General features: G+C 41.9%; 3 protein-coding genes across 7 annotated transcripts; 1 reads left to right on the top strand and 2 right to left on the bottom strand.

The window, feature by feature from the left end:
- Nucleotides 1-3,548: 3,548 nt before the first annotated feature.
- On the bottom strand, nt 3,549-9,048 carry LOC115670886 (dolichol kinase EVAN). Of its 4 annotated transcripts, none has more exons than XM_056310028.1 (14): nt 8,667-9,047; nt 8,019-8,131; nt 7,652-7,858; nt 7,299-7,403; nt 6,958-7,028; nt 6,750-6,830; nt 6,462-6,673; nt 6,023-6,212; nt 5,843-5,908; nt 5,404-5,492; nt 5,201-5,315; nt 4,658-4,709; nt 4,500-4,583; nt 3,549-4,044 (listed from the first exon to the last, which is right to left on the bottom strand). In XM_056310028.1, the coding sequence occupies exons 1-14, from the start codon at nt 8,861-8,863 to the stop codon at nt 3,947-3,949; spliced, it is 1,680 nt and encodes a 559-aa protein (XP_056166003.1). In that variant the 5' UTR covers nt 8,864-9,047; the 3' UTR covers nt 3,549-3,946. The 4 variants fall into 4 exon arrangements, 2 of the variants coding, with proteins under 2 accessions (XP_056166003.1, XP_030448141.1); XM_030592281.2 differs by having other exon boundaries at nt 4,483-4,583; nt 8,667-9,046; XR_008816225.1 differs by lacking the exon at nt 5,201-5,315 and having other exon boundaries at nt 8,667-9,048.
- A 2,989-nt stretch (nt 9,049-12,037) lies between these two features.
- On the top strand, nt 12,038-14,167 carry LOC115670770 (UDP-glycosyltransferase 86A2). The gene is made up of 2 exons (XM_030592131.2): nt 12,038-12,942; nt 13,132-14,167. The coding sequence occupies exons 1-2, from the start codon at nt 12,396-12,398 to the stop codon at nt 14,055-14,057; spliced, it is 1,473 nt and encodes a 490-aa protein (XP_030447991.1). The 5' UTR covers nt 12,038-12,395; the 3' UTR covers nt 14,058-14,167.
- A 78-nt stretch (nt 14,168-14,245) lies between these two features.
- Nucleotides 14,246-22,089, bottom strand: LOC115670769 (ABC transporter G family member 3). 2 transcript variants are annotated; one of them, XM_056309978.1, is made up of 12 exons: nt 21,867-22,089; nt 20,659-21,265; nt 20,476-20,555; nt 19,322-19,608; nt 18,590-18,761; nt 18,251-18,364; nt 17,854-17,982; nt 16,998-17,189; nt 16,658-16,744; nt 15,267-15,539; nt 14,857-14,964; nt 14,246-14,537 (listed from the first exon to the last, which is right to left on the bottom strand). In XM_056309978.1, exons 2-12 carry the CDS (start codon nt 21,128-21,130, stop codon nt 14,280-14,282), a joined length of 2,172 nt encoding a protein of 723 aa, XP_056165953.1. In that variant the 5' UTR covers nt 21,131-21,265; nt 21,867-22,089; the 3' UTR covers nt 14,246-14,279. The 2 variants fall into 2 exon arrangements, with proteins under 2 accessions (XP_056165953.1, XP_030447990.1); XM_030592130.2 differs by having other exon boundaries at nt 21,882-22,089.
- Between the last annotated feature and the right edge of the window lie 1,669 nt (nt 22,090-23,758).

The raw sequence follows: 23,758 nt of genomic DNA, 5'->3' as shown, positions 1-23,758 counted from the left end.
TCGTCGCAAAAACGATTTGCAACGGATTTTTGCAATTTTTTTGTCACAAAAAAACATGTTTTTTTGTAGTGGCCTCCTGCTATGCACCTGGAGTTCAAGAGGATGTTAGAGATATTTCTCTAGGCTACTCACCTCTGTCAGAGATAATCAGAATATTTCTTTTGATTTCCCGTATCTCTCAATTGCACATATATCTCCTTTAATCATGCATACCCTTGATTGGCATATTACTTAGATAATCATCTAATAAAGCCTATAGATAGTCTCATGTACTTTTCATTACAGAAATTTCATATTTTCCTTTTTATCACATTTCTCATCTAAATATAAAACCACACCTCCATCTTTTTGCAACAAATGTATTCATGGAAAAATGGTCAACTAATGAGGGGCTCATCCCTCACTAATGTGCTTCTCCGACTATTGTCACCATGTGATATATCTCTTTTGCACTAAATATCTTTTCAAGCAAAAAATGTTTGCTCGTGTTTAATGCGTGAGAGGGACATGATGATAGGCATATTCAATAACGAAAATATCTGATTTTTGAAGTATTATTGCACATACCAAAATAAAAATTGATGTGCCGGAAAGTACGACAAGTGTTTTAGGGTGACACTTTCTAAGAAAATCATTCCAAAACTAGGGCTTCTACGAAATACAAAGAAAAACATAAAATCTTTGAGATATATTCGCCGTCGATTTTCGATTGGTTTACCTCATTAATTATCATGATATTTTAGGAGGAAAAAAAGGGCAGCTCTCTAACGTTATTTTCAAGAGTTTTCAAGGGGACCCCCCTCCCGATAATAATGCGTTCGACACACGGAACCATTTCTTTTCCGACTTTATATCATTGGGACATAAGCAGTTTTTATTCCACGTAAGCACATGCGCATGAGCTCGTCAATTGTCTGACGTGGATGCTCACTGTGGGGCCTCTCGCCGAGCTGTCATCAGAGATATTTCATGAGGCAGCTTGGATCTGATGGAAAAAGAAACGACACAGATAGAGAGGAAAGGCCAAGGCATTATTGGAAAAAAAAAATTGGACCACATTTTTTGGGACATCATGTTCTTCAACTTCGAGCACCGCACTTTATGACATGGTTGGCACAAGCGATTGGAAAATTCTATCGTTACATAACGCTTATATCACATGACGTTTCGTTGATATGATAATGTCCCATCGATCATGGATCGTAGTGTTTTTTTCGTCTTTTCTTTTGAAAACTTGCATTGACAATGAAGACGGGTCGATTGGATACGTGACGCACAATACGCATAGTCGTGTTTTGTATCCTACAAAGCGTAGAGGATACGTGAAAATTTGTGTTCTACATAGTACACACGTGGGGGTGGGGCAGTTAAGGTTGCTTTTGCTGAATTTTCTTTTCGTTTAGTTTCATCCGTCAATCTGTTTGTTTCGGGGACCCCCCCGCGGGTGGGGTTTTGAGAAGTCGATTGGCTTGATCAGATCTTTTTATCGTTCCAGATAAGAACAAATACTCTTCAATGTGCAAAATGTGTCAAGGTTCTTTCAAATATATTATCAACTTTGATATAAGTGGGTTCAGCTACAAAGGGAGATCTTTCTTTTGTATGGAAATATCAACGATCAGGCACATCACAACATGCGCCCGAGTCGTGATGCGCCCGAGCGGCGTATATGCTCGCTCGACCCACTGGCATCAGAAAGAGGAAGGATATTCAACTGAGAACCGACATGGTTGTGATCCAAAAGCTCAATATAGATGTCGGTTCTGTTCCGTGACTAAGAGAAGGACAGAGGTACTGCATGAAAAGATCACATTTGTTCAAGGCGAATTCCTGTGGGTTATATGGAGAACCCTAGATGGATTAATGTCAGTTCTTCTTGGAAAATCAAATTGGTAATATAGATGCGAAGTGGGGATGTGAATGCAGAGATTGCTGAAAGGTTTCTGCCAATAGTGCAGAAAGTCAAGCATGGGGAATGGATACAAAATCAATCAGGAGGATAGTGTCTAACCTGTACTCTGTTCCGGCAGGCATCAATCATGTCGATTTTGGCGGGCTCCTCCTATGAATACCCACCTGTCCCCCCAAAATGAATGAATAAACAAAATGAAAATAAGATAATACAAACGGGGAAAGGAGTTTCGATTTCATCCGCCAAGTGAACTAATTTCTATAGTAAAATAAAGAGGCAGGGAAAATGACATAAATGATTTTTAAACTTTAGGTCAATATGTAATATTATTTCTGAACTTTTAATTTGTTCAATATGATTCATGAATTTCAGTTTAATATGCAATGTGATTCTTAAATTTTTAAATATTCATATATGGTTTATGAACATTTATTAAAAGTTTATGGACCATATGGAATAAATTTAAAGTTTATAAACGACATTGCACATTGAGCCGAAGTTCAGAATACACATTGTATAAATTAAAAATTCAAAATAAATATTATATATTGAATTAAAATTCAGGCGTCATTCGTGCTCTTATCCCTTTTGCTCGAGTTGAATGTATTTATTGGGAACAAGCAAGGACAGTGCAATGTACAACCGATAACTAGCCAATCAAAAAAGGGTAGAGAGAGAGAAGTTAAAAACATCCATCGCACCAACATGGATGGGGGACTCACGGCTCACAGTACAACGGACAGCACTGACGATTCTAACCCTTCACTGCCTGTGAAGGTCTGGGGGGGGCACATTGGTCTCATGACGATGATGATAGCCCGCCCTTATTGCCAAGTCGCATGTGTAGTCATTGTAGTACTGCTTAGATCTGCTCAAAGGTCCGATCCGATTGGCAAAAATAGAAATATCGTACGGGGAAGAGACTCAAAAGTTTTACCTCCTGATGTCGATGACTTTCCTTATCGAGTAAAGAAAAGGAAATGTCGAGTGCTTTTGGATTCCGCATTATACGTCGATCACTTTAATCATCGCCTCTCCTTCTTATGGATTTGAGAGCTAAGAACGAGATCGCTTCACGAGATGTCACCTCTTCTTCTTATGGATTTGAGAGCTAGGAAAGAGATTGCTCCACGAGATGTGACCTGTCTTTTGCTATCGCTATGTTGTCGTCACCATTGCATACTTGGCTATCATCCCATACTTGCGAGTTCATGGAAAGCAAGCGAATGGTGCAAATCAAGTAGAAATTACAAACCATCGAGCCCAGCTTGCGGTCTTGCTCCGGTCACCTCATAGTGCACTGCGGTTAAGGTCCTGAGGTGCTGAATGAATGCATGAAATTTGGCTATTGGGGCGGTGTTCATGATGGCTCCACTAATGTAGAAAAGTGCATGTGACCTGGACATGTCAAAGCCCGAAGGCAAGTGAGCACTTGGTCCACCCAACTATTATTTTCCATGGATCCACAATTTCGTCGGCCACAGAAATAATCGGACCTTTACTAAAGTCTAATCTTATAATTATGCTCGTCTGTTCATTGGATGCTGTGGTATGCTATTAAAACGATAATCCGGAGAGTCAGGAGATGGCCGTAAGGTAAGATACTGATATCAGATATGAGGAACACAGAACAGACTGAACAGTGAGAAGGCAAATATGCCATCTATTGATTTCTTATTTGGACATCATATGACACAGGAATTACATCAGATTCCCCATAGCCAAGACACAAAGAATAAAAAGAAGAACCCCGCCCGTCTCTAAAACTCGAAAGAATGAATGATGTCTCCAATGCTTCGATTCCGGAAATGCGGGTATTCGATGTTGTATGGATGCTCTCAGTGTTAAAAGAGTTAGTTTGATACCTATCTAGGGGACACAACATGAATTGTTAGTAGTACTAGTATCTACCTAAGAGAGGGGTCGAGTATCTACAAAATACGTGCGCGAGCTCAAGCACACTGCTCCAAAGCTTGCTTTCATCGGGCATCTTTCTGGAAGGAGAGAAAAAGCTGCATCTACAAACAGAGGAGACTATAGAAGACTAATGGGATGAATGCATTGTCCAATTGTGCCGTGTAGGCCTCCAACAAACCACTCGCAGTTACAGCCAGGAGAAGAGAGAACCAGTGCTGCGCAATTTTGGAAACTAACATCAGAGGTGAAGCACAACTTCATTGCTACTAAGTACAAAGAAGGCGGGAACCTGAAAGATACCATATACTCAAAATCTCCCAGCAAACAACAAAATGCTCTCAGCAGTGACAATTATACCCATATGCAGAACACACGGTTGCAGTCACATGGACTTTCCATGCTGATCCTTGTGGGTATGTAAAAGAATTACCACTCTACTGAACATTTCACTTCTAAAAGATCATTCAAAATAGAGAAGTCTACTACCCCTTCTCTAGCCAGTAATTCTAAGGCACAGAAAAGAGAAGGCACCCTGTCTCTGTATTTGCAGAGCCATCTGTGTGTGCACAGCGCACTTAGTCATGAGAGTACGTACAAGCACACATGCATACAAGCTGAGACAGAGAGAGAGAGAGAGAGAGAGAGAGAGAGACCTGTGTCAGAACATAACCCGTCGATGCCAGAAGTGGAAGGAGAGCAGAACAGGCAACCAGGACAGAAGTTATACCAGCTGCAGTACCCTCAATTGTTTTCTCTGAATAAATAGTAGGTTCCATGCGTCAGTTACCTCAACAAGGAGCCAGCAACCAAATCAATAAGAATACTTACTGCCAGTTTTGCTCCACCTGAGAACCCCATATTTGTGACCAACCAACGAAGCCTGAATATAAATGTAAAATGAATTGAATAGCCAAATTGCAGAATGCTGAGTAGATAAAATACGGTAACATCCCAGCATTGGATAACTTCTAAACATACATGCTTCCACATTTCACACCAGATGCACAAATAGATGATTATTGTAAATAAGCAACTTATAAAGATGGTGTAATAGATAACTGGGCTTGGTTCGCCCAAATGAAAAAAGGAAAATTAGGCTTCCCAGGATTTGTCTGTTACCATCACCTTATCCAGTGAACTTACTCATTTCATTCAGTTCTAGATTCAATTTGGAAGATCTCATGCTTTTAGTTCAGTTTTGAACCTATATGACTAATTTCAGCAGGCTGCACCCGGTGATTAAGCTCATATGTCTATCATGATGATTTAGTAACTAATTATACTGGAAATTCAAAATCAAGTAGATTTTATTATAATGAAAGGATGAGGAAATAATACATTATAAACATATACAAAGTCATATGCCCTCACCATAGTATCTCCGATTCCAAGGCTCAAAATTCCAGCAAAAGGAGCAAGTGGGCGATCGTTGTATCCAAAAGACAGCCATATGGGTAGAGCACATCCCAATAATAGCGAAAAATGGCTAATTATCAGGCAAATGACACAAAATCAGCTAAAGTTACCTCTATTGCATGACAGAACCAGAAATTTAAGCTTTAAGGAAATTCCACCTGACAATAAGAAGATCAGAGTCACGGTGGTCAGTGAAAGCATTCATGAACTGATGAACAAGTTTTCCCAAAGGCCATACTCTCCAAACCTGAATAAGAAAGCAGGGTCTGAAAGTTATTACAACTCCGTTGAAAGAGGCTATAGAGTATAATTTATACATTTGCAAAACTATGGGCAACCAATTAATTTCGAAAACAGAAACAGATGAACCATAAAAAGGATGTAGACAGACAGAATAGGTGCACATTCTTATTTACATGGTTCATTTTAAAACACGGCCAATTGACTGAATGGAGAATCCTCACTCTCTGTCTCCAGCTTCATATCATACAGATTACAGACATAAGCTTTAATACATCACTGGATATATGTTAAGGAATATAGACAAAAGGACAAGAATCAGGCAAACATAAGGAGTCCAAAATCTCATGTACTTACTCGAATTATTTCCAAGATCAGGAAGACTGCCAAAGCTGCCCCAAATGCAAGATCAAGAAACTCAGGCTGACAGTTATGGCAAAGTCATCAGTAAGTATTAGAAAAACAAACTGCAAGTAGAATGGAGATGACGGGATTACTGTGAAAATGACAACAAATTCTGCTTCAAAGCCAAATCACCTGGAAGATAAGAGCAGGGGAAAACATCGAAACAGCCATCAGATGGTAATATTTCCGGAGCAGTATTCTTTCAACCTTGCTATTCTTCGAAATGTTGTAAAACCTGATAACTGATGCATATATCAAACACACCCAATAGACACACAGCGATAGTCTTTTCACCGGTTCCCCGAAAACAAATGAAAAGACCCTGCAGTCACAAAACATTCAAGAATAAGAACATATGGCCATGAGATGAAGCTGAATGATTTATACTGTGTGTAAACCATAAACAGTGATCAGCCACTGTCTAGAATCAAGAACCCAACCCCCAAAAAAGAAAGGGTTGTCTACAAATGGGGACGGAAGAAAGGAAAAGACAAAACCCAGACTGTGCTGTTTAAAATTTAGAGTACGTGCAGCAACTCATAGGAGACTGGCAACACAAGAGAGTTATTACCATAAAAAAGGATGGGACTGAAAATCTCGAGCAAACTGCATCCAAGAAGGGGCGATAACCATCAACACACATGCAAGGGATCCAAAGAATAAGAGAGATCTTCTAACTTCACTCGGTGCCCTTGAATCAGAGGTCATGGTCGAAGGGTGTTCCCAAAGTCGCAGCAGCAATTTGAAAACAAGTGGAAAAACAAGAAGGGCAAGTAGCACGCTCTGCATTAAGAACATATCCAATTAATATCTCTCCAGACCAGAAACTATCAGGCGCACAAACACCCATCCATCATACCTGGATGATTATGCTCCTCTCACTTCTATTTGTTGAATACCATGGAGAAACCAAATCGAAAGAAACAAATCCTTCATTAACCTGTTGAAAGTAAAGTGGTTACAAATGATCCGATACTAGTAGTCATGCAAGTTGCCAGGAATGGCAAAAGAAAGATCCGAATTCTCCATAGGCTGAAAAAACCTTTGTAAAAGAAAAGAATCCCAACCTTTGTGAAAGTACACGCCAGCATGTCACCAGAGTAGAGAACTATCCCGGCACTCAACAAAAGGGCTTCACCTGAAAAGACATAACAGAACTAAAAATTTCAAGAAGAGAAACAAATATTTCACCAAAACCATTAGAATCTTAGGACATCTCTACTCTACCCCAGCCATTCCCCATATTGATGCATCCACAGGGTTGGTCTCTGCCCATGACTGAGCCACTAAACTCTACTGCTCTAACATTCTACCCTCAATTGTCTTCAAAGCTAGGGCCGACTAAGAGACAGAAATGTAAACTTCACTGGTCAAGGGTGATTGCCAGAGGCCTGGACAAAATGCATACCAACAGAAGCACAGGATGGAAAAGTATTCAGAAGATGCTGAATTAGTTTCACCACTGCGAATCCATGACAGACCACCCAAACTAAGTTGAACGCAAGTTGCAAACCTGCAAAGGAACCATGAAAGCATCAAAACGTTAGGCATCTGTAGCTGATCAGCAAAAAGATGCCATATTTAAACCTAAGTCATACAAACACGCCAACTCAGGCAGTACTATGAATATGATTGTTCAGTGCTTATGTTAAAAGCCACACAAGTATGCGCAAGATAAATAGTACCCGTAAATTGATCTTCTGAAAATTCAACAACAGCTAAGAGCAAGAGGTTGATGGAGATCTTTGATGACATACTTACCGAAGTTAGACATAATGGCAAGGGAGACACAACACAATGCAGCATAGAGGCCAATGCAACATGACATGAGCTTTGAATTAGACTGGATATTCGAGGAAGTGGGATAGGCCTTGTCGGGTGAATGCTGCAGAGCTGAATAAAGGAAAACAAGCACACCAAAGGAGCTGACTGATGCAGCCCAGTATAGCATTTTCAAATATTCAAAATCTGCAACAAAATGGAAGAGTTAATGATTACTTGTCACTTCTCAGCAGTCATTGAGGATAAGGATGAATCAGCTATTGTGCCAGAGCACAGCTAATAACAAAAGGAATGTGTGACGTGTCTCGTAATGCAAAGAGAAGCTATGGTGACATAATGCTTATACCTTCATAGCTAACTTGGTGGAGTGAGACTGCCCTAGATAGCTGTATCAACTTTGAGATCAAGACAGTAGGAAGAGTAACTGCCCCCAAGAGTATTCCAGATGAGGCACCGGGCCTGAAATGAAACACACAGCCCAACCATTCGTCAATTGCATCCTGACTACTTACAATAACTCAGTTGTCAAAACAAAAGTGAAGCAGAACTTCCATTATAAGCTTATATCTGGTGCTGCCTCGGGTGCTCCTACTTGAAGATTTCGACTCAATTTCGAATCAATTGATTTCGGAAATGGCGCTTAACACAACTAAAGCATCTTATAACAGGACTTAATCACCCTTAAATTGTAAAGTCTCCGCAAATGATAAACACAATTCAAGCGCAAGCCGACTGCCTGACAATTTCAGTAGCCTAAGGTTCAACAGACTGACAAAACGATAACGGCTGTAGTAAATGTAAGTTCAGATGCTCCAGACTCAAAGGAAATTTTCAACTGAAATTCGATCAACTTAAACCTCAAGAAACCGCGCAGAGCACAATTGAAGTGCGAGAACAGCTAAATCATCATATCCGAGCCCACAAAATTTCATTTTTTAATTAAAAAGAACAGGGGAAAATCAGAAGGATTTGAGAGAGCCGCGGGAATTTTAACCTGGTCTTGAATTGGGGGAGGGAAGACGAGTTCTCGAGGCGAATCTCGACGTAGGAGGCGGCGGCGGCGAGGAGGCAGAGGGCGAGGCCGTGAGGGAGGAGGCGGAGAGGGAGGGAGGTGACGACGCGCAGCACGAAGAGCAGGACCACCGCTCGCTCGCCGTTCATCAGCGACGAGACCGCGGCGATCGGCGCCATCTGTTGCCGTCCCCCCGAGCTCTCAGCTCGCGCGGCGGCGGCGGCGGCGGCGGCGGCGGCGGTGTCGGTGGCGCCTAACGGTCGAAGAGGCTCGGAGAATCCTCCATGGGGAGGAGAAGAACCAGAGGAAGACGGCGAGAAAAAACTTGAGGGATTTCTCTTCTCCACCTCCTCGTTTTGTCACCGCGGCGTGTTCTTGGTTGTTGAAGAAGGAGGTCGCCACGTGGCAGAGGTCTTACGCGGAAATTCCACGTGGCGGATCTCTATACGCTGGCACGGCCACGCGGTTGTTTTGGCCCCACCTCCGTCAGCGAGCGAGCCCCAACGACCGCGGGAAGAAACCAAACCTTTGAATTGTCAAATATTCGACAGATTACGAAGAGCGAGTCATCCTAGACATGGCCACGGGCCGGTTCCGGCCCGGAACCGGCCCGGATCAAACCCGAGACCGGCTCGTTGACCGGGCCCGCAGTTCGGAACCGGAACCGGCCCATGGCCTACGGGCCCGGTTCCCGTTCCAACAATTTTGGAACCGGCCCGGAACCGCCGGTTCCTTGTCCGGTTCAAAAAAAAAAACTGCAGATAAGTGGAGAAACTCTTTTTTTCCCTAAATTTGATTATAATGTACATTTTGATTACATTTTATATTGAATAATTCATTATTTCATAATTTGATAATTCATAATTTTTTTATTTCATAATTTATTTTTTTAATTTTTACTAGCCGGTTCCAAACCGGGCCGGAACCAGAACCGGCCCGGAACCGCCGGTTCATACATGGCCACGAACCGGAACAGCCGGTTCCGAACCGTGGCTATGTCTAATCCTATGTCGCGGTGTTTATTGCTCATCTAGGTCGCTTTCAGTGGTTTTTTCGCATGGTCAACATAAGGACAATCCCATGAACCGGCTTCACGGGTAGGAACACCGCGGAAACCCCCCGTTGTAATCGTACCCACGTGTGTAACGTGAGCTCGAAACCTGATATTGTGAATATGATTTTCGAGGTCGATAGAGACAGACGAAACAAAAGAAAATGGGGGGGGCGGGATAAAATAATGAAATTACACTATGAAAATGACATCAATTTGGACAAATACGGAAACGATAGATATGTGTATTCGACGAGATAAAACAAAAAAGAGGGAAGATAGAGGAAGTAATATTCCTTTGCGAAAAACTTAGGTCCACAGATTATTTAGGGCGGGTTGAATGTACCAAACAATCTACCGCTCTTTTTTCCAAACAGTAGGTGCCGTGGATATTCTCTTCATTTCGTATTCTTCGTTGAGTGCGGAGTGGGGATATGGACCACATTGACCCCAAAAATTGGGTTATACGCGTAATGCATTGGAAAAATTGCCCCATCAATTTTAAACTTCTTATGTGAATACAAATTCAACTCTAAACTTTTTAATTTAGCCATGAGCCTTTCTTCCGGTCAATTTTCACCGGAAATTGCTGGCATGGAGGTCCATTCATCGCCAGCCAGCCGTCCTTACGTCACGTCGGCGATTTCCGGCAAAAGTTGGTCGAAAGGATTAAATTGGAATTTCACGTAAATGTTTAGAACTAAATTAACAAAATTAAAATATTTAGGACTGAATTGACATCTCGAATAATAGGTTTAAGACCGATTGGACGATTTCCCCGCAAATATAGGAACCTTTTTCCACTTGTGATAAAGTTTGTAAATGAGAATGAAGTATAGACAGACTCCATGTTTGTTTGTGTGAATCCGTGTTATGTAGACAATTGTTATTTAGTGAATGACATGCGTCGCGCTTTTGAATTACAACCACTTAAAATTTCCGACTAGTAATTCTATTGTCAGTTTGTCATGTGATGTATGCAAATCCATAGTTTCAATTGCAATAACAACTTGACAAGCCATAGGACAACGTGCATGTATTTTTTTCATTCCGATGGATATATAATTTGTTCATATCGAATTTTCGAGCTTTCACTTGCATCACATTTATGTTTATCATTGACAATTTTCATCCATGCTACAACTTCTAAATTATCGAAAGTCACCTTTTAATTCTTGCTTTTTGTGAATACAATCTATTGGAATCTCTTTGTCCATGTGGATCTCACATGAGACCCATATAATTCATTAAGGTTAATACCACAAAAAACTCCAAACTGGTACTCCTGTGATAAATTTATCCCAAACTAATTTTTTGACCATCAAAAACCCCAAACTGGTACACATGTGACAATTTTACCCTCCGTTAGTTTTCATTAAATTTTACTGTCAAATTTCTGAGTTGGATGACACGTGGCAATTGACAGATGTACCGGTTTGGGATTCTACCGTCACAAATGTACCGATTTGTGATTTTTCATAATATTAATTCAATTTAACGGAAGCTAAATTTGTTGCAAATGTACCAGTTTAGGGTTTTTGGTGGTCAATAAATTAGTTTAGGGGAAATTTGTCACAGGTGTATCAGTTTCGGATTTTTGGTGGTCAAAAAATTAATTTAGGATAAATTTATCGTAGGTGTACAAATTTAGGGTTTTTCATGGTATTAACCATATTTTAAAACTTATTGAAATATACAACAATTACGTGATAAATTGCTCAAATCACTTTATATATATAAAGTTGACTAAATATCTTAATACATTTTTTTTGTCTGAAAATATCTTAATACATTCACAAGTACACTAACTTACATCAACTTCCACAAACATATAATAGGTCACGAACAATCACGACGGTGCATTCCACGTGAACCAAACTCACAAAAGAAATACTCTGAGTAATACATAAGATGATGACCATTCAAGGGTGGATGCTTACTCATCGATTACTCAACAGGACCTCTCTTATCCCATGTAAATCTCTATATGTCACAAACTCCCTCTCTTAAAGAGATGATGTCCTAGTCATGTTGGCCCATATCAACTAGCGATATTTCTCCTATCCATATCTGAAACAGGCCATTCTCACCCCTCCGTCATCCTAGAATTCTACCTAGCGCCGGATCTTGTCTAAACCTTCCTGCCCCGGCAATCAGTCCCCCCTCGCCGGATCGAGTATGGGCCTAGTTTATCCACAAACCAGACACCTACTGGAGGGGTCTTGCTCTGATACCATCTGTAACCACCCGATCCGTTCTACATGGACCAAGTTCTCAAAAGGAGTTTTTTTTTTTTTTTGATCGGTCAAAAGGAGTAATTAAATACCCACACAAAATGATAACAACTGGGTGTTCAATTATAAATCACTCAGGACATCTCTCTTCCGATGAGAAAGCTTGGAATGTCAAACCGTGCATGAAATTCTCGGGCAAAACCCTCATTGGGAAATCGTATGGCGTGCCGGGAGTCACGAGCGAATGCCCGCAGATTTTCTGTTCTCAAAGGAAACAAGTGAGCGAGCCACAAATCAGCCGAATCCTTCGGCTATAGAAAACCTCAATCATCCTCAAACAAACCTCAAACATCCTTAAAAACGTTCTCAAGCGCTCACGCAAAACTCATACACTTGCTCTAGTTCTCTTTGTTTTGGGGGAACGGCATGGCAGACAACGATAGGAAACCTCACGCCATCATCATTCCTTACCCTCTCCAGGGCCACGTCAACCCGTCCGTGCACCTGGCGATCAAGCTTGCTTCGAGGGGCTTCGCCGTCACCTTCATCAACACCCAATCCATCCACCACCAGACCCTCAAAGCCCTTGGTCAGGAACATGATGGCGATGGCGAGAGCGACGGCTCCTACGACATTTTCGCCAACGTGCGTGGAGCGGGGCTCGACATACGGTACACGACCATGTCGGACGGCTTGCCAGTGCGGTTCGACCGGTCGCTGAACCACGACCAGTTCATGGCGTCGCTCCTGCACGTGTTCTCGGCGCACGTGGAGGAGGTCGTGGGGAACATCGTCGCGATGCCCGGCAAGAGGGTCAACTGCCTGATCGCGGACACGTTCTTCGTGTGGCCATCAAAAGTGGCAAAGAAGTTCGGGCTGTTATACGTCTCGTTCTGGACGGAGCCCGCACTGGTGTTCACGTTGTATTATCACTTGGATCTCCTTCGGATCAATGGCCACTTTGCTTGCCAGGGTTATTCTACATTCTCTCTTTGCATGGCTATGATCGTTGCTATAATTTCTCTCTAACGTGCATGTGCATGTTGCAAGGTCAAAAGTAATTTAAGCATTATACATAAACATGAAGTCCGAAATCTATCAGCATTTCTTTTTCTGATGGCGTGCGAGCGTAATTGAATTTAACAGCTTTTTACCTGATCAGATTGTCGTGAGGATCCAATAGATTACATACCAGGAGTGGAGTCCCTAGAGCCGAAGGACATGACGTCGTATCTCCAGGAGAGCCACCCGTCATCCGTCTGTCACCAGATCATCTTCAACGCCTTCCGGGACGTCAAAGCGGCGGATTTCATCCTCTGCAACACCGTCCGCGAGCTCGAGCCCAGCACCGTGTCAGCCCTTCAGGCCCGGAAGCCCTTCTACTCTATTGGGCCTGTGTTCCCGGAGGGCTTCACCACGAGCGACGTGGCCACGAGCCTGTGGCCCGAGTCGGACTGCACCCAGTGGCTCGACACCAAGCCCCCGGGCTCGGTCCTCTACGTGTCGTTCGGGAGCTATGCCCATCTGTCGAGGGCGGACCTAGTGGAGATAGCCCATGGACTCTCGCTCAGCGAGGTCGACTTCGTTTGGGTGCTCCGGGCCGACATTGTGAGCTCCAACAACATCGATCCGCTGCCCGATGGATTCAAAGAGCAACTCGGTGACCGGGCAATCATAATACCTTGGTGCCGTCAAAATGCAGTGTTGAGCCACCCGGCAATAGGCGGGTTCTTGACCCATTGTGGGTGGAACTCAATATTGGAAAGCATTTGGTCTGGTGTGCCATTGTTGTGCTTCCCTCTGTTGACTGATCAGTTCACTAATAGGAAGCTGGTGGTTGACGATTGGAGAATCGGATTGAATTTGAGCAATCGGAACAAGACCACTCGAGAGGAAGTCGCCAAGAAAATCGTCCGGCTTATGAGCAAAGAATCAGGAAGCGAATTCAAGAATGCGGTCGGGGCAGTGAAGAAGAAGCTGGAGGAAGCATTGATGGCTGATGGTTCATCGACCAAAGATTTCGATCAGTTTCTCGCAGACATAAAGGATAGGATTCATCAAAAGGAGCATCTTTCCGATGGTGCTTAGATCGATCATGTTGTCACTGGCCCTTCTCCGTCCAGACATACATTTGTAATGCTCAAAATGTACCATTAGTGCAAAAGTGATAAGTGGAGAATAAAATACCTTTCGAACAATATGAGCCTGACAGGGTCTTGCCAAATTAATGAGTCGGCGAGCTTCAAAAAGCGAGATATCATGAAGAAACCAGAGCAGAAACAATAGCAGACAAAAATTTTATTGTACAGTTCATCTCGTGTTGCTCGTGTCCCGTTTACACTGGAAAATTTTACGCACCGATGTGCCCGTTCCTATGCAAAATTGCAACAGAAAAAACGATAAAATTCGATAAAAAACTGCCATGACAAACAGCACTAGAAGATTCTCCCACTTGGAATTACTGTCACGAGATATGTCATACGTGTTCTGGAGAGCCTCGTAACCAGAAATCGTCCTCACCTGCCCCACAGCAAAAGAAGTCCCTAGGTACTCGTTTTCCAGGAGACCCTATCCAATAAAATAACATGAATTACTTAGCAAGAACGGCGTCAAATATGCCCACAAACTCAATTTGATTCGATCCAGAGCCAACATGTTACATATATGAAGCGTTTCCCTAGCCAGAACAATGTGAACCAAATATCCAAGAAAGCATCAAGCGGAAATTGTTTTTTTCTCCTTCTTTCGCTGAACATCAAGCAGGAAAATTTTGTGCAGATAGAAGTGTTTCCATGGTATCAAGTGGAGAGGAAGAGTGCTAAGGTTGGTCACTTGCGCAAAATGGAACTTTAAAACTATTGTTAAGCAGTTTCATCTTTGCTTCTACCTGTATAGAGTAGGTATGAAAGGCAATGTAGGATATTGGATAAGTCCATAACGGTCCAGGCAAAGCATCTCGGATTCTGAAGTAGCCAGCAGAAAGCATCATTGCCACCTGACAAGAAAGAGACGTAAGTCATTATTCCGGCCTAGAAACTTGAGCACAGTACAAAATAATAGAATGCTCCACGAGCATAACAGCAATTTATGAATTTGGTGACCAATTCAACATCTTTCTTTGTCACCTTACCAAAAAAAAAACATCTTTCTTTGTCTCATCCACCATGATAAGGCATACCTTCAGGACATTGAGCAGTATACCAAAAGGAGAGGAGAAAAGCCATGCCTTTTCCCATCAATTTATGTCGAATTAATCACAGGAAAGATCAAGACAGAAGTTTGATAGAACCAACTCACGTGTATGGATACTAATGTCAAGATGCTCCAGAAAATATCTTGCCATACAGAAGCTACTACCAGCATTAGCCCCTCATTCACAAGGAGGCACGTGAAGAAATTCAGCACAAAGTACATCAATAAGCTGAACTCATCTTGTAGACCAATAAGGAAATAGAAGACGAGGCTTGACGAGATGGAGATCAGAAACAGGAAAGGAATGCTGGAAAGAAGTTGCCCAAACAAGAACACCAGCGCTCCAGAATGTTGATTCGATTTTTCACTGGCAAATATCTGCACAGAAGAAAGCAACAGTGTTTGAGGATGCCAAATTAAAGCAGATGGACAAGTCAATCTGTAAATTTCTTGCCAAAAGAGCAACACTGATTCAAATAGTTGGACCATCGAGTATCTAATCTTTGCCAATTAGCACCACTTGAGAATCTTACCAACCCATAAACCTTAATAGTGTCCCTATCAAGGGTGGCTTCTTTTTAGCATACAAAGAGACCATTTATATCTCTCAATTAAATATGTGACCTGCTGATTAAATTATTTCTGAAATGAAGTGTGGTTGAAATCACAATATCACATGATGAGGTCTCCTATTGTGATGGCACATCAAGGAATTTATATAGTTGTCAGATCATTAAAATAATTTAAAAAGTAATTAATTGTTACTTAGATACGAAAGGCAGTTTTCTGAATAATTAAATAAACATGGACAAACTGATTTTTTGAAAAAATTAACCAACTTCCAATAGGGTACTTTTTTTCACAATCATAGAGATTCATCTTCTCTTTAGAAAAATAGCCAAGGGGCCCGATACTACCGATTGGATTTCATCATACAGCTTTCAGCATTCATCCCACCGAAACACTATCATGGCAAGAATAGATCCTTTATATTATGCCCTAAAATCTGATTATGCCATGTGATCGAGGGGTCATTATTGAGATAAAAGAAATCGAGATAAAGGTGAATGACATCATAAAAGTACAATTGTTCCAATAGGTAATACGAGAAATCAGTGAATCATGTCCTAACACCATGCAGCCTTCACTGACAAGACATTCATCCCATACAAATCTCCCGAATCAGCTGTAAATTTTCACACATGCTAATAACATGCCATGAGCTCAACAGCTATAATAAAGGGGGAAAAAATCACATGCCTGAAAGACAGAGAAAAGGCAAGGGGAACCTGCAACAACCCTTACAGGAACAGAAGTCAACTAGGCAGGTAAATACGCATTATCATAGAGATGAACTATATCATCCTGTTCTCAAAAATTAACAGTGTATGATATGGTCAGGCAAGTTGATGTATTCTGGTTCCTCAATATATCATATCAAGGTGGATTTTCCAGATAAGCCAGATGAAGCTTATGGACATTGAAGTTAGTATTACCTTGATTTCTTTAATATGTGCCGGTACTCCGGCAATGCTAAGGAGGGAAGCAAATGATACGAACGCAAATATTGCTGCAACCCTAGTCTGCAGAATGAGAGATTAGCCAAAAAAACAAAAGAAATTAGTAGAAAACAAGCATGTCATTTGAAGGGAAGCACGAAAGTAGACTCCAAATCTTAAACATTCAGAGAGCAATAAATGGCAGTGGGCCAAGAGAATAACACAAGCATAGCCCACAAAGCAAAAAGGTTCCTTGTGAGATGAGAAATCTGATCAATTTCCAAAGGACATTGAAATGCAACCAGATAACATAAATCCACAATTTCAGGGAACTCACCCCCACAGAAGACAACGAATGTCCTAAGCCAGAAAAAACTGTGCCAACACAGAGTGTGAGAAGCATGCAAAGAATCAAGCGGAGCCAATAATATTTCCACTCCCTTGACATGATAAGTAATGATCTCCATGTCAGAACAGCAATTCGGGTACCACAGCTAGCTTTTCCCTTGCTTTTTAGAGTTGGACCTTCCTGCAAAAACTTACTTAGTTAAGCAGACAAGAAGATTCTGACAAGAAAAAAATCAACAAAAATCACCAGAAAGCATGCACGCCAGCTCTTAAACGATGAGCATGAAACCACAAGTGCTCAAGTCTATCATACTAGGAAGATTGCAACGCCACTAAAATAAGCAGCACAGCATGATAAGACAAAGTAGAGCAAACAGTTCTCTCCTTTTGCTATTGCTAAAAGAAAAAGAAAAAGCAACCTAAGGCTGCCAGTACCATGAGCTTTTGTTACTGAAGAAAATTACTATTGCTGACAATGCATTAGGGGACGAAGATAAAGCATTCCACAACCAGCCTGATATAGTGTACAACTTACAAAGAAACACTTCAATCATTTACCGTATGTGGAGAGAAAATCAAAAAGATTGTTTTGTTGATCACGGATTGATGGTTGTCCAGTTAAGTTTATGAGTGAAGTCAAACACACACCTTTTGGCCAAAAAAAGAAGCTAAGCATTGCCATTTGATGTGTAGCTTTCTTCAGATATCATGCGTTGACATTACTCGTGCAAAGAATTGATTCACTTCACTATGGAGTAACTACAAACCAAGCTTGCTAAAAACTGTACCAACTACCATCAAAAAATTAAGAAACGATGCGACAAACAGAAGACATGTATGTGTACCTTCTCGGTGAGTCTTAATATCATTGTCTCAACTGCAGTAGCATCGGCTGATGTTTTGTAAGTTGCTTCAAGGGTGCGTATTGCCACAGCAGTATCCATATTTACTGAAGAGAGATCGCCATGGTCATCCTGCCAACCACGCACATAACGTTCAAACAGAGGCTGAAAATGACTGCGTGCCAAAATTTCAGTTTCTCTCACGCAAAAATAGAATACAACTGCTGGATTAATGGAATAAGGACAGAAAACACAGCAAGGCAATGCTCATCTTCTCAAACAGATATCATTCCAAATCATAAAGGCCTAATCTCCACTGGACACAGAATCATTCCACTCCCATCAATCACTAAAAGCAGATGAAGACTCGTCATTCAACAGCAAGAACAAAAACAAGTACCTGCCAGTTTTTGCACATCGCAATTATCCTGTCGAAGTCTGTGTTTATTGCACGTAGGAAGTGATCGGAAGGACTTTGCATTATCGGGCATGGAAATCCAGCATTGGAGAAGTGCTTCAATAAGAAAAGAGAGATTAATTTAGCAAAGTAAACAAGGCAATAAACAGATTTTGAAATTTTACAGTCCAACATCACAAGATCTCAACTTCTATCCTAACATAGAATTATCAAGATTTATTCAAGGAATTTTCTCTTCGCACACCTTAAGGCAAAAAGCTCACTTTATCTTCCTGATAAACCACATAGAAAAGGGAATTAAAAATCTAATATGTAGCTTACCTGTAAGCAGGCCAATGTTTCTCCAAAAAATAGAGTATTTCCATTTGAAAGCAGGCATATCCGGTCAAAGAGGCCAAATACTTCAGTGCTGCTCTGATAAATAGTAAATATAAGGGTACACCCAGTGCTTGCAAGTTTCTTCAACGTAACCATCATGAGAAGCGCAGACACACTGTAGGGGATAAAAACAGAATCATGAACTTGAGATCATTGCACCCTGGAGTCAAGTAATGCAACAAGGAAACCCTCAACAAGCACATATCAACCAATATAAAATTACATACACATTGCATGCACGAGGCACACCCTAAAAATGAGAAACCATGTTGATGTTGACAAGAAAACTTTCCTCACAATATGATTTTACCACTGACTAGAATCATCTAGAGCAATAATCTAATGAAACTGCGCATGTTTGCAAAATATCAAAAACAGAATCAAGTTGGTATTTAGTATATCTAGATATTTGCACCTCTTAATAACCCGGTAGCATTAAGAACCTTGTGCTCTCTGTTGCACGATGCTGCATAACAAAATCTTTGACACAAATTACTTTTTGTGGAGCTTAATATATGTTCCAAAAACTGTTTTCGATGATCATTTTTCCCTCTCTGAAATTATTGTACATCACGAGAGCTCCAAAATCCACTAAAGAGATCAATTGAACACAAATAAGACAAACTCCATTCACACAGCCCCCCCCCAAAATAAATAAATAAATAAAGAAACTACCTGTCTAGATGATAAAGAGGCTCGTCTATGAACATAATATGAGGCCTCATCACAAGTTCCCTGGCAATGCTAACACGTCTTCTTTCGCCACTAGGCAAGCCCTTCATATAACAATGACCACCAATCAGCTTATTGGCATAGTCACCCAAAGACATAGCGTGTATTGCATCCTCCACAACACTCCTTTTCTGACAGAAGAAACCTGGTAGTTGAAGTAATGCTGAGTAGTACAAGAACTCTCGAACAGTAAGGGATCCAATTAGAGTGGTTTCCCTCTCAACAAAGCCCTGCGACCAATTTAAAAAAAAAAAAGAAAGATATCAAAATCTATCCTCATGATAGAAACATTAAACCTTAAAAGAAGAAACACCATTCAGAAATGTAAAAGACAGTCACATTCCCTCACAAAAAGAAAAAGAACCAATATGGTAAACCAGAAGATAGCGAATACACTCGAGAATTCCTTTGCAAGATAAGTTACTTGTTCTTGAATCTGGCCTTCCAAGATGGAAAAAGGCTCTGAACAAATAAGTAGAAGTTGCGGAAATATGAAGACAAAGCTAAGGGACCTTCAGGATGCTAGGCATAAAATAGAATCACTGGACAGAATGCCACTTCCGGATGAGCAAATTATCTAACGCTGCGTAAAGGCAATAGAATGGAAGAAATCTCATGATGCACAGCAAAAGTATCTTTGGCTGGTAAACTAATCTTCTATCACGGGGCACACATCAACGTATCACTTTCCAACCACGGCGGAAATGACATACGATATGTTTGATAGGTAGCTCAGGCTTTCACAGTAGACGGTTAACATAGTATCATAGCCTACATTCAGGAGACCCCTCACACTGTGTCCGAAAGTCGTATTTGTAAAGGTCAACACTCTATGCATAAGTGGGTGTTGTTGGTTTCCCAAAAGGATAAGCTTTCGAGAAAATGGTTCCGAGAGAAACCTAGTGTGCTTGTCTGAGTACCTACAGTCAATTAGCAAACTTGAACAATTTACATGACGACATTCTAATGTAATTATTAGGAGAGTTTCTAAATAAAACAAGATTGTGCATCAACAAAAGATCCACAGGATACCAAGGAAGTAAAATCTTCTAAAGGAAAATTAAGCATTATGACAAGATATAGCACAATTTACTTACATATGACCCATAAGGCATATGAGATTTGGCCCTGTTCACAAAAACTTCGCCGTACATTCTGGCTGAATCAGGCAATCTTCCTGAAGAACAAACATAGAGGATACTGGTTTAGTTTCGAGCTCTTAAGTCAAAAACCATTTTCAATATGCTGCCTCACTAATCTAATCGATCAAAAGTAACTACCTGCAATTGCCCTTAATAAAGTGGATTTCCCCGATTTGGCAGGGCCCATGATAACTGTCATTGTTCCAGGCAATGCATAGCCACTAGAATTTTTCACAACCTTGTCAGAATACTTCCTTTTACCCTTGATTGCGACAGTTAAGTCCCTCCAAACAACAGATGCCCCAGCAATCTTTCTCGTACCCACTGCACCCTCTGGTAAAGGAGGGGATGGCAAGGACCCGCTATTAAGCTTCGAAAGAGATGGAGAAGCCGGAGTGGTCGCAACATGGATGGAGTCTCCGCCATCCTCCACTCTAACATCGACATCTGTGTCCTCCCACTCTGGGGAATCCTCGAACGAAATGGGCTGTCGAAGAGAACCGGGCTTTCGCAGATAAAAGAAGTTGCTCGAAGGCACCCTACTTGCAGGACTGCTCGCAGAAGACGATGAAGACCTGTAATTATCCGACTGGGACTGAATTTCTTCCATTCCGATCTCTTGATGCTCGAAACGTGGAACAAACACCCGAGATTCTCCTCCTTAATGCATAATTTAAGGTATTAAGGTGTTAGACTGTTCTGAGACTAAATACCGTGTCCCCAAGTCCCTGAACAGGGGTGGATCCTGCATCAAGTCAGAACAGGAACGTGAACAGACTTTCATTCGACACATCGCCATCGGAAACACAGAAGCATTCCAAAAAACAGAAGTAGCACACCGACACATGCATCCTTTTTCAAATTTTTGGAATCCTGTTCATTCAGCCGATAGATTAGACTCCTAGATTCCTCGTACAGTCATATGTACAACGATATATCGCGCGGGCGCGGCGGCGTCTCTAAGCGGGTCGAAGCCCGCCAATCGAGCTCCCCACATTCCGCTTCCCAAACTCCTCAACTTAAAACCCGTAACAAGCTAAACAGATTTGGAGAGCGGACTGAATTTCACAAGAGCTCGCCAAGGCACCCGAAAGCCGCTCCACAAAACCTACAAAGCGTAGATCTTCCGCTCCGCGTCACCGGACAAATCCTCAGGGCATTCAAAACTAGCCCGACCAGAGCCGAGAACGCACCATTCCGAAAGAGCAAATACCCCCACACCCAACCCAACCCAACCGCCCTCCCACGAGGACGTGTGGGACTCGCCTGAGCTGGTCGATACCGTCTAAAAGCTATTCACGCGAGCCGAACGGCCACGGGGAAAAAGGGAAAAGGCAAGAAGGAACCTGCTCTGCTCGTACCTGCGTAAGCGCTGCTATGCTTGCTCGACTATTCCCGCCTCGAACAGAAAGGCACCCCCGCCTGCACAGCCTACACACGCTCGCTTCAGAACCCGTAGTCAAGGAGCGGAGATGGAGCACGAACCTGGATCTGCCGAAGACCTCGAGCTCGAGCTCGGCGATTGAGAGAGAGAGAGAGAGAGAGAGAGAGAACGGTGAAAGGAGTGAACTTCACACCCTGTGAAGTGAAGTGGAGTGGGGGAGGCCCGAGTGTGGCGACGCGGTGGTGGCGGTGCGGGTGATTTGACCCGATTGGAACCCGGGTTCTTTTTGCGGGTTTTCCTCGGCTTTGCTTTTTTGTAGTGGCATCTCCCAGCTTTGGCCTTTTGGCCGAGTGGGGGCTTCCTACTTTGTTTTATCCCCGCCTCTTTTTTTTTTTCGTGTTTGAATTCGGAGTCGCATCTAATGATGGAATGTTGCCAGCTCAGCATTCTCCTAAGTATCCCCCCTCTTCTTTTCGCTCTCACATAGGGACAGGACATATTATCCCGATCCCCGTGTTGCTGAAGAATTGCAGAAATTTCCTGATGAAAATCTTCCTCTCAAATAGGTCCAACAGTTTCTTGGGATAGTCAATTATATCAGAGATTTTGTTCCAAAAATCACCAAGTTGGTGAGTCCCACTGCTAAAAAAGGATACCCCTTCGTGGGGACCTCAGCAAACTAAATAAAAAGAGGGACTAAGATGCCAATCAGGGAAGACGAAGATAAGGCTTGTGGCAAGTATGTTATCCTACACACAAATGGCTCTCCTGGCCTTTATAAAAGGAATTGCCGTTTAGCCACCAAGCCCCTTTTTTTCGAATTTTCCAAGGTGGGATCGGGAATTGGAGAGCTGAGCCGATGGGAACCGATTCGGTTTCGGGGTATGCAAGGCGGGAACCCAAAACTTACAACATGTAATTTTCTTGTTTTATATCTTCACGCAATCTTACAGTATTTAATAGCGTCCAATGATAAGTGAGTAATGTGGAACCACCAATTTGAGCTTCAATTTCTAGAAATACCATGACTGAGACTTTCTTTCTTAATATTTCATATTTTACGTGTGTCTAAGTATGAGTTATGGTAAGTAGACTGTAGCGACAAACGGTGATAATTAAAGGTAATGATTCACAGTATTCGTTCAATTAAGAATACAGGTGGAACCTGGATAGACCTTAAAATAGACCTCGAAACTTGTGACAAGGTAAGTTCAATGTTCAAAAAATTTGGAAATCGGTTCCAACGAATAGGTTCCAGATTCCAAAAGTTTAGAAACCGATTTCGATAAGTAAGCTCCAAGTTCCAAGTGGACCGACCCTAGACTTGCTCATCCCTACTCCCGCGTGATCTCCGGCCTCGTTCGTCACAAACACCGCAAAAGCATTGTGGCTACGCTAATCGGTCAATCCCTTAACTCATAGAAAATGTGTAAACCCGCGCAATTAGTGGGGCCTGAAAGCAACAGAGAAAGAGCACATAGATTAGCGCTAAGCGGGGCTCACATCGACCCCGGGCTCAATAATAGCAGTCCCACTCTTCTTCCTGTGGCTCGCCTTTTCTTCTGTCCAAAAACAGGTGACCAGAAAAATTTACAGAACCGTACATAGAAAATCCAGCTATAGAGCCCCCCATGGGTCCAATCATCCACAGAAAAATTAAAAAATAAATTTGGTACGACCGTCGCCGGATAATGCGATCCACAACAAGCGACTTTAGGAAGTTGTGTCCCATATTAATTTATGAAAAATGAAATAAATAGTTTCTGAATTTTGATCAAATATGTAATGTGATTTCTGAACTTTTGATTTATTCAATATGATTCATAGACTTTAATCTAGATTACATTAAACATT

This window comes from Syzygium oleosum, unplaced genomic scaffold, assembly GCF_021117445.2.
Source record: "Syzygium oleosum isolate NSW1041296 unplaced genomic scaffold, Sole_v2.1 Sole_v2.03, whole genome shotgun sequence".
In the NCBI taxonomy this organism is placed as follows: domain Eukaryota; kingdom Viridiplantae; phylum Streptophyta; class Magnoliopsida; order Myrtales; family Myrtaceae; genus Syzygium; species Syzygium oleosum.
Note: the sequence above shows the minus strand (reverse complement) of the source record. Positions and strands in the feature narration are given on the sequence as shown.